Source organism: Cupressus sempervirens, chromosome 3 (assembly GCF_028749045.1).
Source record: "Cupressus sempervirens isolate cs-2001-9-10 chromosome 3, ASM2874904v1, whole genome shotgun sequence".
In the NCBI taxonomy this organism is placed as follows: Eukaryota; Viridiplantae; Streptophyta; class Pinopsida; order Cupressales; family Cupressaceae; genus Cupressus; species Cupressus sempervirens.
The window spans coordinates 778854796-778873558 of NC_143120.1; the positions used below are offsets into that span (position 1 = coordinate 778854796).

The window sequence follows — 18763 nt, forward strand, 5'->3', positions numbered from 1 at the left end:
GTAACATAAGGTTAAGATATGTACATGCATGAAAATTTATCAATTGATTAAAAAATAATCTCACTTGAAGGCCACTGGCCATATCTTTTATATCTGTGATAGCTCTTTAATCCGTGTCTAACCTCTTTTAATAATGATAGTTTTTAATAGTTTTTGTATACCATCTTAATAGCCATCATTGAACATCTCTTTTGATATTTAAGAATATTATTTTATATATTATGGATACAGATAATATTATCTGTATACAGATAATATTTAAAGAATATATCTCTTTTGTATACCATATTATGGATACAGATAATATTTAAAGGATATATATATATATATATCCTTTAAATATTATCTGTATCCATTACAATATATTATCCTCGTTAATAAGACCTGCATCTAACTCTGTTGATACCATGACTGTAGTTTCCTGTCAATGCATCGGTAAGGTCAGGATTGTTATCTAAAAGTTTCACATAGACATCGCAAATAATATATTAAGGCTATTCTTATAGTAATTATCGATCCCCATGGCGGTATATTTAATCCATAAATGAAGTTTTAATAATTAGTACAAAATTTGAAGGTTTATTCCATCAAACATTTGACGAGTAATGGTATTATTTCCATGGTTGATATTATTTCAACTGCAACAAATTTGGAAAAAATAAATACCTAAATGAGGTGGCTATTAATACACATGCAAGCCATTTAAGCTTATGCTTATGTATATTGTTTGTACACGTTGCTTTATTTTTTAAGTTATTAGGACTGCTTTAAGATTCATTCTTGAAGCAGCATCAGTTTTCCTTACCACTTTATTTTCCTCTGATACATGATGCTTTGCAATTGAACCCACTAATAATATACAAGTTGCGAACTCCAGTTAACATTTTGGAACTAATCTGATTGGACAAATTGCGAATGCTATTCGTCGAGCTGCAAATGCCAACGCAAACCTCTCATCCTCTGTTAAAGGCCTTTCAATTACCTTAATAACAGTAGGATCCTGCCCAGAAAATATGACAGTTCAGTTTTGGAGTTATAGTAAGACGGATATATTAATGGAAATACAAAATGCAAAGAGAGGATCCAAACATATATAATAAATTGAGATTGAACAATCAATAATAACATATAGGTAAAAAGCGATAAAAAATAAGAGGCATATCATTTGGGTTATTTAACATCCCCTGTGCTTTAGCAAGTGTCTTCCATGAAAATGAACATCAAAGAGAAAAAAATATTCTAGATTTGTCCTTTTCAAGTCATTTGCATTTAAATTTAGTTCTTTGTTTTCCCATCAGGAAGACAAATTATTATTGTCAATATTGGACTCAATTCTTAAAAATGTTTCTCTTTCATCCATTTTTGAAATTTTGATATCGTTTAATTATGTGGTACAACATGGAATTTAACTAGAGAAGTGGAAGTAGAACTGTTGATTGGGCTTTTCAAAAACACAAGCAACTTTTCTTCTAAAATCTATCTGAGAAAAAAAATATAGGAGAGGATTTGGAAATCCTTACAATTACTTTGAATATATAATCCGCTCCCCTTCATTTAAAATTTCAGTTGAACTTCAATGGCCATAGATTAGTAAACATTGATTAACAAAATGTAACTGACTCCTTACTTGCCTTTATTGAATACCATTCCATCCCACAAAGAGAAGATTGTATCATGCAAGAATGTTTCATGCGAAAAGTTATGGCTATTGAAGTTTAGCTGTACGACTTTCAAATCAAGTGAAGCAAATTATATATTGAACATCAGAGGTTGGATTTTCCAAATTATTTTCCATATTTGTCTTCAGAAATAGATTTCAGAAGAAAACAAGCTACCCTTTGTTTTAAAGAGCCCCAAGAAACAGTTCTACTTAAAATCTTCTAAATTAATCCTATGAACCTCATAAAATGGTATGTTTGACAAAGGAAGGAGAATTATTCAAATTCATGACTTCAGATAAACGTTAATTTCAAACAATAACTTGCTTTCACACTGTTGATCTCATAATAAATATTTTAGACAAACATTTATTGAAGAATTACTTACTTATGATTGTGATTTGTTAGATAATTTTGTGAAGCTCAATACCCTAATTGAACTAAGTGAATAGGCAACCACTGATGGAGACAAAGCAAAATTTAATTTAAGGTTCTATTTCATGGGTATATGTATAGGAACCAAGGGTTAATAGATCCTAAACACAGAATAACTGTTCTCTAGATGCCCAATTCCAATTGGTGTAAACTAACAAAATATGCAAAAAAAAAAAGACAGAATCAAAAAAATCAAATTTGAAGTATCTACTTTTCCACTAGAGTAGAGTCTCCATTTTCTATCTCCAAGCAGATACCATTGTTTGAGAAGTTAGAGAAGACAGCTAGTGGCTTTCATAATTACTCATTGCCCTCTCTGTAATGTCCTCACTATCTAGGTTAGCTTGGGACAAGTAATACTCGCAAAATAAATGTCAGAATTCAAACAATGAACTATATTATTCTACCCTCTATCCTAACCCCAACCTTTAAGACGTCTCCAGATCAGGATTCCTAACCCTTCTGAGGATCTCCAAGGGTCTAAATGATATAATATCAATTCTAGAACCATCCTCAGTTATTTCACCGTCTTCTCTGGAGTGCACTCCCTAAGGTTCCTCTTGCAAGGGACATTCCCTATCCAAGGCTTTATCACATATGCATATGTTGACATCACCAGAATATTCTGGCCATTATATTAACCTTGGGCATGTTGGTCAGATGGAGATACTTCTCACATACCAACATTATAGAGATTATATCCATTTAAGTGGTGTCGGCCAAATGGGAATGACACTCATCTAATACCATCACTATAAATCCATTTTTGTCATGTCAGCCAATTACACCCATCTCTAATACTAACACTAAGAATTTCCATTCCACCTCCATCATGTCAGTTGAACATGAATTTCTCCCATCTCTGGTACTAAAACTAGGAATTTGGGCTCCATCTCTATCATGTCAGCCAAATGGGAATTTGACCCATCTCTGGTACTGGCACGAAGAGCCTAAGATCGCTCTCTTCCCTTCATAAGGGACTCTAATATTAATCTTTTTTATGAAATATTAACTATTTTAATAAGAACATTGTCTATCTATTATTCATTCATTTCACAAACCATTATAATTTCTATTACTAATGGTATGACTAATGTTTAAAAGAACATTACAAGTATAGTATTCCTCACATATACCTTTAAACACTGCACAGGGTTTGATCTTATCACTTATCCCATGTTATCATTGCATGTACTTGACCTTAATCTTTTGATGCTCAAAATGGAGATTCATATAGCCTTTTGACACTGATATATGATCCTCTTATGTCTCTTTATCATCAAATGGAAATCATATTTTCTTGTTGCTGATTAATAGCAAGATAAGTATGTGCGATCCTTGCTTAATATTTGATGGTTATGCACTAATCTCTTCCCTATTGTGAATGCCACTTTGTTGTCCACTCGAATTATGTGTTATTTCCCACCTACAAAAGATGTCACATTAGTATTTGACTTTCTCCCCTCATATTGCCTTCATGATATGAACTATCCTCCACATCAAAGCAAATAATGCATTTGGAAAATGAACATAATATGCTTTGACGTGTGTTGGTGAAATATGAAAAGATGTGATGCACTTGCATGAAAAGGTGCAAAATGCTCTTGCATTCTTGGGAAAGAATTCTCAACTTTCTTCCAAAAAACAAAACCAAACAAACAAGCAAACAACAAGCAAAACTATGCACAAAAAGAAAAACATACCTTTGGTTATTGACTCAAACATGACAACTATTAAGTTGCTCTCCTATATGCAATTTCGAATTTGGAGTTTGGGGAAAATCCAAGCATTTGAATACAGAAGTTTTCATCTTATTTAAAATTTACAAAATACATGGCATGTCTTTGAACAAGTGTACAAGGATAAGCCAAAACATGCAACAAAATAACGAAGTAAGAATAGACAAGAAAAGTTGAAAATGTAGACTCACTTGGAGATCGAAGAGCCAAATGTGGAAGAGAAAGAAGTTGAAATTAAAGACTTTTCTTCAATTTCAAATTTTCCAAACAACTCTTTGACTATTACAATGCTTGCAAATGCGACCTTCCTTAGTCAATGAATGAGGCATTTTTGTATGCAAATGCCAAAAACGTAATCTTCAAACCCCAAAATGAAAAACATTTTTGATGAAATGCAACTATTGGGGCATTTTCGGGCAAAAATATGCCCTCCAAATGCATGTAAATAAGTCATTTTTGGAGAAATAAAGCAAAAACGTGGACTTGGGATGACGAACATGCATCCAGAACCCAAAATGCCTCTTCCAAATGCATATACATGGGCTGGAAACATTAATTTCTGGGCGTTTTTTAAAAAAAGTGCCCTTTTCAAGCAAAAATATTGGTCGTTTTTGGCTCGGATATGCAATATCATGAGCCCCAAATGCATGTGTATGCATTAAAAATCAAAAGCACCCCCTTGTGATGGATGTCATAAATTGAAATGGAGAAATCTGGGCATTTTTCTTCGAAGAGCCCTTTCCTTGCTAGAGCATGGGCGTTTGGTCATGGGAGGAAAAAACGTGGTCTCCAATAGCAAATGGATGTGTTCAAATGCCAAATTGCACTCTCTTGGAGCCTTTACATGTTTTAAAAATAAGCATTTAGAGATTACAAAGGAAAATCGCATTCTCCATGCCCCAATGAATGTATTAAATTGCATGCATTTGGCCAATAATGCAAATTGCACTCTCCATGTGCTATTGGATATTTTAAAACTTGTAATATGGTAAAGAATGCAAATCACACTCTCCATCCTCTATTACATATTTTAAAAATATGTACCATGTAATATGAATTAGGTAACTTTGTCCTTGAAAGGCGAAAACGTAGACTTAGGATGCAATTACATGTTTTAAAATGTTAAATCACACTCTCTCAAGGGCATTACATGTAACACTTTGTAATGTCCCCATTTTTGTTGTCATCAGAATTGAGAGATTAGCCTATTATTGAGATCCTCCTACGCTAATTATTGTGAATAGAGGGTCTTATGTAGCAGTGGCTTGGCTTGGGAGGGTCTTGTCTTCTCCACAATTCAGTAAGCTACCGATTGGTTTTCGTTTGGCTCAGATTGGACTTCTATTGAGCTTAGTTTTGTGTACTCACTATTTGTGGTAAATCAGGTGTTGATTGAGATGGACCCTTTCTATTTTTGGAAAGTGCATTTGGTCACATGGAGAAATAATAGATGACTCCTATTTTTGGCAACATTTAAATGATGAGTATTTTGGGAGTTATTATTTTTTTAGTGGCGAGATTATTATTAATTATTGAATGGCTTATTATAAAGTTATAATTTAACTTTATAATTTCACTTAAGTTGAGTGTTGAGTTATCAATGGAAAGTGCCATTTATTAATTAGTTAAGCCAAGTCAAGTGAGAGAATCTAAAGGAAGCTTCTAATTAATGGTATGTGGGGAAGCCTCTTGAGTGAAGTTACATTTTGGCAACAAAAGGGAATTTGGAGGTTATAAATACATGCCCATTTGTTGAGAAAAGCATGCTTGGATATTTATTTGCTTTTGGTGCCTTTGTGGCTTTTTCTAAGGTTTTGAATTTTGATGCCCTTGCTGAGGTATAAGGGTTTTGATGCTGAGAAGTGCTTTTTAATTCAAAACTGAGATATTGTGAATTAGTTTCTGAGAATTGTTTTGAATCATTGCTGAAGTATAGTGATTTAATTATATTTTGGTATATTGGTTGAATCTTCTCTACTGTATTCTATGTGGCTGAGGAGCGATTGTTGGTTGGAATAATTTAGTGTCTTCTCTTTCTGTATTGACTGTGGCTAAAAGCACAATTCTATCTTGGGGAATTTCGTAATTTATATCTTTGATTTCTGGTAATTTTTTATTTGGATTTCTCAAGGCTGGATGTTTGTGATTTTGCTGGTGATAAAATCTTTATGTAATTGCAAGCGGGAATTGTCTAAAGCATACTAAGTTAATGAATAAATTCAGAATTTGATGTGAGCCATTTGTTGTTTCAGATTTAAATGTGCAAATTCACATGATAGATTTACATACTAGTGCTTGATATTTACTTGAGCAATGTATAAGGCTAAGGTTAACTGAATTTGTCAACAATTGTTGCATTTTCCAAGACCATGTTTTGGAATTTTAAATACCATATATTCAGTGATAATTGGGTTGTTTGCCAAGTGTTTGTTGAAATGTCAAATGTTTGAATAAGTGGTATTGCTAGAAGCATAATTGAACAAGGTTATTACAGTGGTATCAGAGCTTGCTTGCAAAGCGTTTGACAAAATGTCAAACAACTGAATTATAAAAGAATTTGGTGTTTGATGAAGTTATAATCGGTTGGGGTTATTACACACTTAACATGTAAAAGGTCATTTCCATACAAAACGCATCTTTGGATGGTCATTACATATTTAAAAAACTTAGCTTTATTTTCACTAAGTCCATAAAATGTCTTTCTAGTGCAAATCACACTCTCTAGAGGCAATTACATGTAGAGTGATTTATATGTAAACAAGATTTTCCATGCAAAGTAGACTAGGAAGTCCGTTACATGCATTTCTAGTGTAAATCACACTCTAGGACTGCATTTACATATAAACATGCAATTGACATGTGAGTTGAGTTTGCACAACTTAGAAGACTATTTAAGCACATGTTTAATTGATTTTTGAGGAAATATCACTTTATTAGGTCAAAAATAGTATTTACACTATATACTTTAATATATTCTGTGCAAATATTATTCAAAAAGCAATAATTAACTTGAATGTTTTGAAATAGAACATAGGGTAACTCAAAAATTAAATTAAACTATATAGTTAATACAGTTAGGTGAAAAATTCAAAAAACAACTCAACATGAAAATATAACATAAAGTGCTCAATAGTTTACTTAAGTAATAAAGTTAAGTGATAAAGTAACTTAAAAATATAACATAAAGTCAATTTATGTTATATTTATCAAAAAGTTAATCTCAACATTAAAATATAACATGATATTTTAAATATGCAATTACATATGGAGAGTCCACCTAAATGGTCATATCTTTTGACTGCCAAGCTAAGCCCTAAGATATATTGAATCAAAGGGAAAACTGAAAGCAAGGGATTGAACAACACCAAAAGACCAAAAGAAAACAAACACACACTAAAAAACGTGAAAAATGACGTTGAAGGCTTCAAAAATCAAGTATAGGGTTAATAAAAAAAAAAATGAAAAGGACTTGACGAAAGCCTTCAATAAAATGATTCATTATACAAATTGGGGTCAGTTGGTTGATGAATGTCTGTCAATCAAATAATGAATTATCTATGAGAAATGTGAAACTAAGTTGAAAAAGTTTTGTACTGTTACCTAGATTTTGTGGTGACAAAATGCAAGACAACATGATTACCCATCTCTATAATCTTTGAGAGAGACTTTAGCTTTCTCTAAGGCCTCTGTGGATGCCCCTTTGGGACAATCCATCTCTATAACCCTTGGGAGAGACATTATCCCTTTCGTAGGCCTTTAGAAGTGCATGGTCTTCGTAGTTTCATACATGGAAATTTTAGAGAAGATTTTGGGTGTAAGTAAATATAACTGAATATTTTGCATTAATTTGCTTGTTTTATTACAATTTTCCTTTCTTCAATTCGGTAATCAAATGTTCACCTTATTTGTCGATCTGGAATAGTTTTCACAAACTAGAAGTGAATAAATTTACTATTTTCTTATTCCATTTTATTTTCCCTTCTTCTCTAGTAATGGTTACTAATTTCCTTCTCAAATTTATGCATTGAGTGGAATTTCTTCAAAAGTCCATCGCTTCTCTCCTTCATTTTGGGGTTGGATACTATTGAGATCTCTTGTATCATGTCTTGCTTTGTTACGTGACTTCTATTTCCCTTTTGGATGCTGCTTCTATTCTATTGATTTGATTCCTTTTTCCACACTTGTGTCCAGATGCCCATGGTTCTTTGCACCTAAAAAAATAGGCCTTTCTTCATAACATCCTCTTTTTGCTTGAGAACATCCTTACCTTGGCATTGATGCCCAATACTCCAACGCCCTTTGCAAAAATAACACTCTTTCCCTTTATCATCTTTTCTACAGTCCTCGTGTCTATGTCCTATCTTGGTTGAGAAAGTAATAGATCTTTCCTTTAAAGGATTTGAGTCTACCATTCTTTCTTTTCTAATGATTTCTTCCAAGTTTTGAGGTTCAAGCATTTTTACAGAGTATCTTGTTGAATCTTTCAAACCTTCGATAAACATACAGGTGAGTCTCTTTTGTTAATTCTATAACTCTGATATCATAACTGATCTGAACTGCAGATCGTACAGATCTAGTAAAGCATGAAGATCCTTAGAAAGGATTGGCCTCTTAATACCTTATATAATTAAACCTAATCAGCATCTTCATTGGGAACATTTAATAATGTTCTATTTGCATAGTTATAGTTAGTATATTTACTAACTAATTGTAAATCATTGAGATGCTGATCTTGGCAATATAATTATTGTTATGTTAATCAGTTTCTGGATTAGATTGTGTGGAGATTTTTGTCATCAACGTTTCGAATCACACTACGTGATCCATCATCAGGATGAGAGAGCAGGAGATGTCAAAAAAAGTAAGTGTGATTCGAAACGTTGATGACAAAAATCTCCACACAATCTAATCCAGAAACTGATTAACATAACTAAGATGGATTGTGGAAATCTGATCGCATTAATATAATTATTGGTTTATATGTAGGGCTGACCATGTCCCTTGTAAGCACATGCCTCTTGGGTGCTATATACATAAGAGATAAGAATGTGGATAAAGTACACACAAAATACAATAAGTCTGCTCCTTTAGCATTGCTGCCTTATGCGATTTATAGCAGGGATAAAAACAATTTCAGAATAATTATCATACTCCAAACAACACTTAATATACAGCAGGTCTGGTATATTTAAAGACCATCTTCAGCAAGACTAAAAGGCATTATATCAGTTTGCTTGTTCAAAATTTGCAGAAACTTTACATGGTATCAGAGCTTTGGTAGTCAAACCTAGGCTCTGCAAATTGACAATCAGATTTAAAATACCTAGCAACATCCTTCTACCTTCAATAACTAGCACAATCAGACCCGAAGATAGGGTTGAACACTTCATTCCTTGGAAATTCAAACTTATGATGATTCTTGAAGAGAATGATGTAATATAGTTTGTTGATAAGGAATCCAAGCAACCTAATGCTGATCCTCATAAAACTATCTGGATTAAAGGAAACAAGAAAGTCATGCAAATCATATTAGACGGAGTTAACAATGAAATTATTGAAACATCATACAACATTTAATATGATGAGTGCATTATTAAATGCATATGAGGTTAACAATGCAACTAGAACCCTTGCATTAAAAAGGCAACTAAATCATATAAAGATAAGGAAGAAAGAATCTATGAATTCATATTTCCTAAGGGTGGCTAGTCTAAGAGATGAACTTGTAAGTATAGGGACCATAATTGAAGACAAAGAGCTATCACTTATGGGTATAGATGGGTAACCGGATTCATGGGAAACATTCTCACAAGGAGTAAGTGCTAGAAACAAACTTCCAGACTTCAATACACTTAAAGGAGATTGCCTTCAAGAAGAATCTAGGCAACTCAAGAAAGGAGGGAAATTAAAAACTGAAGTTGAAGAACTTCATGTCCTCAACACAAATTCCTATAAAGGTGAGAAAAAGCACTTCAAGAAGAAGGGTAATCAAAGAAATGACAAACCTAAGAGAGATTTATCCAAATCAAATGCTTCAAATGTGAAAAGTTTGGACACTACAAATCCAATTGCCTTGAGAATACAAAGCATCAAGTAAACTATACAAACGTTACTAGGAAAGGGGAAAACTATGATCCTGAGAAACATGTATTGTATTCAGCGCTATCAAATGAAGTATCAAGCAAAGCATGGGTAAATGATAGTGGATCATCTCGACGCATTATAGGATACAAAGAAGTATTAGACTCAATATCATGAGAAGTTAATGACGGAGTTACCATAAGTGATAATTCCACTCATTCTGTCAAAGGAATTGGGAACTACACCTTGAAACTAAAGTCGGGTATTTCTCTTCATCTCAAAAGAGTATTCTATGTACCAGGAATCAAGAGGAATCTAATTTCTATTACAACACTTGAAGATGATGGACATAAGGTTGCATTCATGGATAGTAAAGTAATGCCCTAGTCTAAGAACTCTTCATTTAAGAAATCAAAGTTGATTGGTCAAAGAAAGGGATACTTGTATGAATTAAATATAGAACCTATTCAAGCCTTAATTCATGAAGCTACTGATATAAACGAAATGTGGCATAGAAGGTAGGGACATCTAAACTTCAAAGCCTTATTGACAATGGAAAAAATGGTTACTAGTATACCTAAGTTGAATAAAGATCATTCAAGCATATGCAAAGGATGGACTCTAGGTAAGAACGTTGAAAGTCCATTTCAAGATAGCACGAGAAAAACTGACAATGTTTTAGAATTAGTCCACTCAGATTTATGTGGACCTATGTTTGTTCCTTCTCGTGGAGGATTCTGGTACTATATACTCTCTATAGATGATTTCTCTAGGAAAACATGGATTTACTTCTTAAAATGTAAAGAACTAGAAAAAATCCTTAAGAGATTTAAAGAATTCAAATCCTTAACTGAAAAACTATTAGGACTCAAAATTAAAACTCTTAGGACTGATAATGGAGGGGAATATACTTCAAATTTTTTTAAAGATTTTTGTAAAGAAGCAAGAATTAAGAGAGTATACCATTCCTTATAACTCATAGCAAAACGGGGTAGCAGAAAGGAAGAATAGAACAATTATAGAAGCATCAAGAGCTATGATATTTGATCAAAATTTAGAATATCATCTTTGGGCAAAAGCCTCATGTACTGCTGTCTATATTCAAAACAGAAGTTCTCACTCCCACCTTAGAGATAGAAGTCCTAAAGATGTTTTTTCTAAGGTTAAACCACATATAAGTCATCTTAGGATATTTGGGTGCCCAGTTTATATGTATGTTCCAAAAGAAAAGAGAATTAAGTTAGAACCCTCCAGGAGGAAAGGTATTTTTGTCGAGTATAGTGAAACATCTAAAGTATATGGAGTTTACATACTTGGTCAGAAAAACATTGAACTTAGTAGGGATGAAATATTCGAAGAAGATTTAGCATTCAAAAGAACCCTAGGTTTTGAAGATCCTACACATATACCTAGCTTTGAAGAAAGTCAAGAATCTGAGTTTCAGAGGGAGAACATTGAAGAAATTGAAGGTGAAATTCAAAATCTTAATCTCGAGGACTCAAAATCCAAAGAAAAGACCACTTTGGGCTATTAAGACTATTGAGGAAGCACAAGACTTTGCTGCACCATTTGGAACTTTTAGAGAAAGCAAAAGACCCAAAAGATTTTCTAACTATGCAGCAAATATGAATGATTTATCTAAATCAAAACCAACCAATGTTTCAGATGCTATTAAACATACAGCTTGGAAGGATGCTATGACAAAAGAACACCAATCCATTATTAAGAATGATGTTTGGGAAATTGTTCCAAGGCCTAAATGAAAACTCTGTTGTTTCTTCTAAATGGATATTTAAAATCAAGCATGTTGCTGACCGTAGCATTGAAAAATATGAAGTCAAATTCGTAGCCAGAGGATTCTCTTAGGAGGGAATTGATTATGAAGAAACCTTTGCTCCAGTTGCCAGATACACCTCTGTAAGAGCAGTCCTAGCTATTGCAGCATCGAAGTGATGGAAAGTACATCAAAAGGATGTGAAAACAACATTTCTGAATGGAAAGATTACAAAAGAGGTATTTGGAACTATTAGTATGAACGCTGATGATACTACATTGGGGGAGTATCCTAAGCATTGGAGAGTATTGATATGTTGCATTCATGATTGCATTTGTCATTCATGTCCATATAGTAGTAATTTTGTAAAGATTGGAAGAATAGCAGTCAGAGATCTTATGATGCACAGTGAAGGACATGTTCCTAAGGTTTTCCTGATGACGTGGTTAAGAGGACTAAGTTTGAGTCAATGGTGTATAGAAGTTACACTTGATTTACTGGAAGCAGTGCAGAAACAGAGTACTGAAAAACAATGTTTTGATGATCTATCGCTATCTTTCATCTAAGATATAATGAATAAATGCGTAGTCACACAGTAATAGAGGATAGTAGTGTGGTGACGTCAATATGTGCAAAAGACATGGTATCGCACATGTGAAAGTTTTATATAGACCGTGAGCCGACAATGCTAATGCAATTGTGAGTTAATTAATTATCTTACTTTAATTAATTGGGAAACCCTCAAGGCCAACTCAAGGGATTATTATGAAGATACAGTATAAAAGAAAGTTGTTTTCCTTATTTATAATGTATCTTGAAGAAGAAAATCAAGTGGAATTCGAAGTACTAATGCACACTGCGAGGAGCAAAATGCTTACTAAATGCATGTAAGCGATCCAAGGGATCAATGGATGCGCAGTATGAGATATGGTTACAAGATCTGAAGGAGTTGAAGTCCGATTGACAAGACAAAGACAAAGGAAGGAAGTACATTTCAGTTCTATTATTTTGTAAGGAATAATACAAAGATCATTTGGATAGTGGGTTCTTTGATCTTAACCTTGAAGCTGTTTGGGCAGTGGGTCCAGCTATATTCCACAACTCCTAACAGGGTTGGAATCTCCGAACAGGGATTCATAGTCTCCTAACAAGGACTCATATGTACTAAATGTTGTAACAGATTTCTAACAAGGTCTATCCTCTAACAAGGAATATTTATATTAGTACATCATCTTGTGAGTACCATTCCCACCGGGGTTTTCCCTCTGATCAAGGGTTTCCCTGGTTAAACATATCTGGTGTTAATTGTGTATGAGTATCTTGTTGTGGTTTCAGTTTACATTACTCACATGGTTAAGATTGTTTAAAGTGAATGATTGTGATAATAGTTGGATAATTGATTCACACTCCACCCCTCTCAGTTATATTAGTTGACTATATATTCTAAAAATTGGTATCAGAGCATCAGGTCCTTGAATATAAGGCTTAATAGCTTTGGGAGATCAATGGTGAACATGTTCAGGAAAGATAGGTCCAAGATTCGATAGGGCCAACTATGATAGTTGGAAGGAAAATATGAAGACTCATCTGCTATGCATGGGTCCAAGATATTGGCTTTTGACGAAAGCTAAGAAGGCAATTGTTGAAGAATTAAAGCTAGAGGAATGCATTGAGGGCGAAAGAGCTCTATTCATGTGTAACATGAGAGCCGGAGAAGCCCTACTGTCAGCTCTTCTAGAGAATGAATACAATCAGGTAAAGAGATTTCAAACTTCTCATGAAATATGGAAAGCATTAAAAGTTACTTTTGAAGGTGATGATCATGCAAAAAGAATGAGATTACAAAATTGGATTTGCACATTTCAAGATGGTAAGATGTTGGAAGATGGATATATAAGAAGTTATGTTGGTAGAATATCAGAAATTATTGCAGGTATTCGGTCTCTTGGTGGAACTAAACAAGATGATGAGGTTATATGGAAGATCTTGAAAAGTTTGACACCACCATTCAAGTAGACAGCTCAGATGATTCAGCTAGTAATGCCCTGCACCAAAGATTTCAAAAAGGAAACATTGCTTGGAAGGTTAGAGTCTGTAGAAGCAAAATTGAGACAATCTGGAGAACTAGCCAGAGTTGAGACAGCTTTCAGTGCTCTAAACATTCAACCTAATCTGTCAAGAAGTGCAAGTGCAAGAGGAGACTTTTCCAGTAGTAGGAGATCTGAAGAAGATAAAAAGATTGAAGAAGGAATAGCCCTTCTAGTAAGAAGAGAGAAAGATGGTAAGAAAATTTTGAAATGTTGAACTTGTGATGAATATGGGCATTATGCATCTAAATGTCCTAAAAGAGAGAAAAAGTTTAGAGGAAAATTTAAGCCTAGAAAAGATAAAAATAGAAATTGTTTATATGCTAATGAGGATGAAGAATCTGATGAAAGAGATCAAAGTGAAAATGATGATGAATTAGGATTTGTGGCTATCAAGGAAGATGGTCTTGATAGAGAAATTAGAGAAGAGAGAGCTCTAGTTACCTAAGTTGAGAAGAAATTAGATTGGATAATTGATAGTGGATGTCCACATCACATCACTGGTGATATGAACTAATTTGTTAAGTTCAAAAATGATGATGAAGGTATTGTTAGAGTTGGTAACAATTTAGCCTGTCATATTACACGGATTGGATCTATTACTCTCGATGGTAAAACTAACGCTGATGATGTTTATTTTGTTGATAGTTTGAAACATAATCTGTTAAGTGTTGGACAGTTGGTAGACAAAGGATATATGTTGCAGTTCACAGAGAAGACTTGCATTATCAAAGACAAAGATGGAAAGCTGATTGGTACTGGAACCAAATCTAGAGGTAATGTATTTCAGTTGAATCCTACTAAAATAACATGTTTGGTTGCAAAAGTTGATAACAGTTGGTTGTGGCATAGGAGGTTCTATCATATAAACTTTGATAATATTTTGAAGGTTAGCAGTACATTTGCAATGAGAGATTTGCTTAAGATTATTAAGCCTACTAATGTTGTCTGCAAGGAATGTATTTTGGCTAAGTAGAGGAAAGTGTCTTTTCCTAGCAAGAAGTTCTCTACTATAGAGAAATTGGAGATTGTTCACACATATCTGAGTGGTCCTGCAAGAACCAGAGGATTCTATGGTGAAAGGTACTTATGATTTCTGTTGATGATTTCACTAGAATGATATGGGTAACATTTCTTAAAGAGAAGTCTAAAGCTTTCGAGAAATTTAAGATATTTAAGAATAGAGTTGAAAATGAATCTGGTGTCAAGATTAAATGTTTGAGATCAAATAGAGGAGAGTTCAACATGTTCTATAAAGAGAATGAAATCAAAAGACAGTTATCTTCACCATGAACACCTCAACAAAATGGGATTGTTGAAAGAAGGAATAAGTCAGTAGCAGAAGCAACAAGAGCAATGTTATTTGAGAATGACGTCTCAAAGACATTTTTGAGAGAAACAATTAACACTGCAATATATACTCTGAACAGAGTACATATCAAATAAGGTATGAGCAAGACACCCTATGAGTTATGGTTTGGTCACTCACCATCAGTCAAGTATTTTAGAATATTTGGAAGTAAGTGTTACATAAAGAGAGATGATGATATTAGTAAGTTTGATCTTAGAAGCGATGAAGGTATGTTTCTTGGTTACTCATTAAAATGTAAAGCATATAGATGTTTCAACTATAGAATTAAGATAATAGTTGAGTGCGCAAATGTAAAGACTGATAAAAAGTTTGGTACTAAAGAGAAGATGGTAGATTATAATTTTGATGAAGAAGAGGATTATTCTGGAATTGTAAGACAGAATGCTGAAGTTCTTTTTGAGACTAACAATAACTTGTAGAATGATGTATCTGTTGAGCATAAAGAAGAAAAGAGATCTGAACCTAGAGAAGAGATAAGAGTTGAGATGTCAACTCCTACCTCTAGTAGAAACATGACAAAGAATCACCCTCCAGAGCAGATAATTGGGAGCAAGGATAAGGGTGTGATGACAAGGAACAGAGTGAAGAGATCTGAACCTAGAGAAGAGATAAGAGTAGAGATGTCAACTCCTACCTCCAGTAGAAACATGACAAAGAATACCCTGCAGAGAACATAATTGGGAGCAAGGATAGAGGTGTGATGACAAGGAACAGAGTGAATGAGGAGTTATGTATGATTTCTCAAGTGGAACCTAAGAGTGCAAATAAGGCATGTAAGGATGATCACTAGATGCAAGCAATGAAAGAAGAATTAGATCAGATTGCAAAGAATGAGACATGGGAATTAGTTCTTATAACTAAAGACAAAACTGTTATAGGAACCAAGTGGGTATTCAGAAATAAGATGAATGAGCAACGAGAACTTGTGAGAAACAAGGCTAAACTTGTTTGCAAAGGTTACTCACAACAAGAAGACATAGATTATGAGGAAACATATGCACCTGTAGCAAGAATGGAAGCAGTAAGGATGTTCTTGGCTTATGCAGCAAGCAAAAATTTCAAGGTTTATCAAAAGTCAATGGAGAACTTGAAGAAGTCTACATTGAGCAACCTGATGGATTCCTGCTGATAGAAGAAAAAGATTTTGTATGTAGATTGAAGAAAACACTGTATGGTCTGAAGCAAGCACCTAGAACTTGGTATGCAAGGTTGGACAAATATTTGTCTAAACTTGGATTTATTAAAGGCACAATAGATAGTAATCTGTACTTAAGAAAAAATGATGATGATTTATTTATTACTGTAATATTTGTGGATGACATAATATTTGGAGGAAATGATAAGTTTGCTGAATAGATGAAAAATGAATTTGAAATGAGCATGATAGGAGAAATGAAGTTTTTCCTGGGATTGCAGATTGTGTAGAGTAGAGATGGAATATTTATTTCACAAGCCAAGCATCTGAAAGACTTGTTGAAAAGATTTGGTTTAGAAAGTTGCAAACTTGTTGGTAAACCCATGATAACTGCTCAAAAGTTATCTAGTAAAGATGAAACACCTACAGCTGAGTAGAAGAAGTATAGATCTATGATTGAAGGATTACAATATCTGACTCACACCGGACCAGATATAGCAAATGCAGTTGGGAATGTAACAAGATTTCAAGCTGATCCTAAAGAGTATCATTATGCAGCAGTAAAGAGAATATTTAGATATTTGAAAGGTACATTTGATTATGGACTCTGGTATGACAGATCAAATAATTTTACTTTCTGCACATATACTAATGAAGATTGGGCAGGCAGTATGGATGACAGAAAGAGCACCAATGGTGGAGCATTCTTTCTTGGATGAAGATTGGTTTCTTAGTTGAGCAAGAAACAAGACTATATATCTCAAAGTACAACTGAGGTTGAGTATGTTGCAGCAGAAAATAACTATAATCAAGTTATGTGGATGAAACAAATGTTGAAGGATATTGGGATTGAGTTTACAAAACTTATTATCATTTACTGTGATAACACAAGTACAATAAGTATGTCTAAAAATCCAGTATTGCATTCTAAGACAAAGCACATATCAATGAAGTATCATGTTTTGAGAGAGAAAGCAGCTGAAAAGGAAATAAGGTTGGAGTATGTAAGTAATAAAATCAGATTGCAGATATCTTTATGAAGCCTTTTCCTAAGAATACTTTTGAGTACCTAACAGGTATGCTAGGGGTTATGCCCCTGCCTATTTCAAAGTAGATGATGCAGAGAGTGCATCAATCCAGTGGTACAAAGCACTAAGGTCAAACTAGACTGAATGTTGATGCTTCCTGTATGGGGGAGTATCTGGTATGTACTGAGTCATTGAGGACACTTGGTATTTTGGTATTTTGTATTAAATAGTGTCTTTGGACACTTAAGCTGATTAAAGAATTGGAAGAAATATATTCCAAAAATTGGTAGACAACTTGTATTGACACCTTTGACATTGATGTCAATGGGGGAGAGAATATGTACATGAAAAACATCTCCTAGGCAATTGTGAGAGAAAATGTGAAAGAGGCACCTGTTGAGATGTCAATAGGGGAGTGTTATCTCTTTAGAGAGATTTAGAAAGATTCATGTAAGTGCGCAGAAGAATATGTTAGTGCACAGAAGGAAATGTAAGTGCATAGAAGAATATCTCTATGGGAAAGATATGTAGCTAGAAAAGTGTTGTAAGTTGTTCACTATAAACAACTAATGCCAGTTCTAGCAAAATTCAAATTGATGAAGAGGATTTGAGAAGATGTCAACAGCAGCAATAAAGTACAATTTGGTATTCTTGGAGCTTAGATTTTTTGATCTATGTTGCCATCAATGCCAAAGGGGGAGATTGTTAGCATGAATGCTGATGATACTACACTGGGGGAGTATCCTAAGCATTGGAGAGTATTGGTATGTTGCATTCATGACTACATTTGTCATTGATGTCAACTTACCAATAATTCTGTAAAGAATAGAAGAATAGCAGTCAGAGATCTTATGATGCGTAGAAACTGAGGAAGGTTTAGATGATGCGCAATGAAAGACATGTTCCTAAGGTTGTCCTAATGATGTGGTTAAGAGGACTAAAGTTGAGTCAATGGTGTACGGAAGTTACACTTGATTTACTAGAAGCAGTGCAGAAACAAAGTACAGGAAAACAGTGTTTTGATGATCTATCGCTATCTTTCATCTGAGATTTAATGGATAGATGCGCAGTCACATAGTGATAGAGGACAGTCGTGTGGTGACGTCAGCATGTGCGCAAGATGTGGTGTCACACGTGTGGAAGTTTCGTATAGATTGTGAGCCGACACTGCTATTGCAATTGTGAATTAATTAATTATGTTATTTTAATTAATTGGGAAATCCTCAAAGCCGACTCAAGGAATTATTATGAAGATATGGTATAAGAGAAATTTGTTTTCCTTATTTGTAATGTATCTAGAAGAAGAAGATCAAGTGGAATGCAAAGTATTAATGCGCAGTGCGAGGAGCATAATGCTTACTAAATGCGTGTAAGCGATCCAAGGGATCATTGGATGCGCAATATGAGATCTGGTTACAAGATCTGAAGGAGCTGAAGTCCGGTTGATAGGACAG

At 34.0% G+C, this 18763-nt stretch overlaps 1 protein-coding gene across 1 annotated transcript in view; it reads right to left on the reverse strand.

Annotated features, from left to right (window-relative positions):
* Positions 1 to 497: 497 nt before the first annotated feature.
* The window catches only part of LOC149569100 (phosphoglucan phosphatase LSF1, chloroplastic), a 254862-nt gene continuing 236596 nt past the window's right edge, over positions 498 to 18763 (reverse strand). The window contains exon 10 of the mRNA XM_089821883.1: positions 498 to 1000. Coding sequence (XP_089678009.1) covers positions 878 to 1000 — 123 coding nt within the window. The 3' untranslated portion in view covers positions 498 to 877. The remainder of the gene's footprint in view (positions 1001 to 18763) is intronic.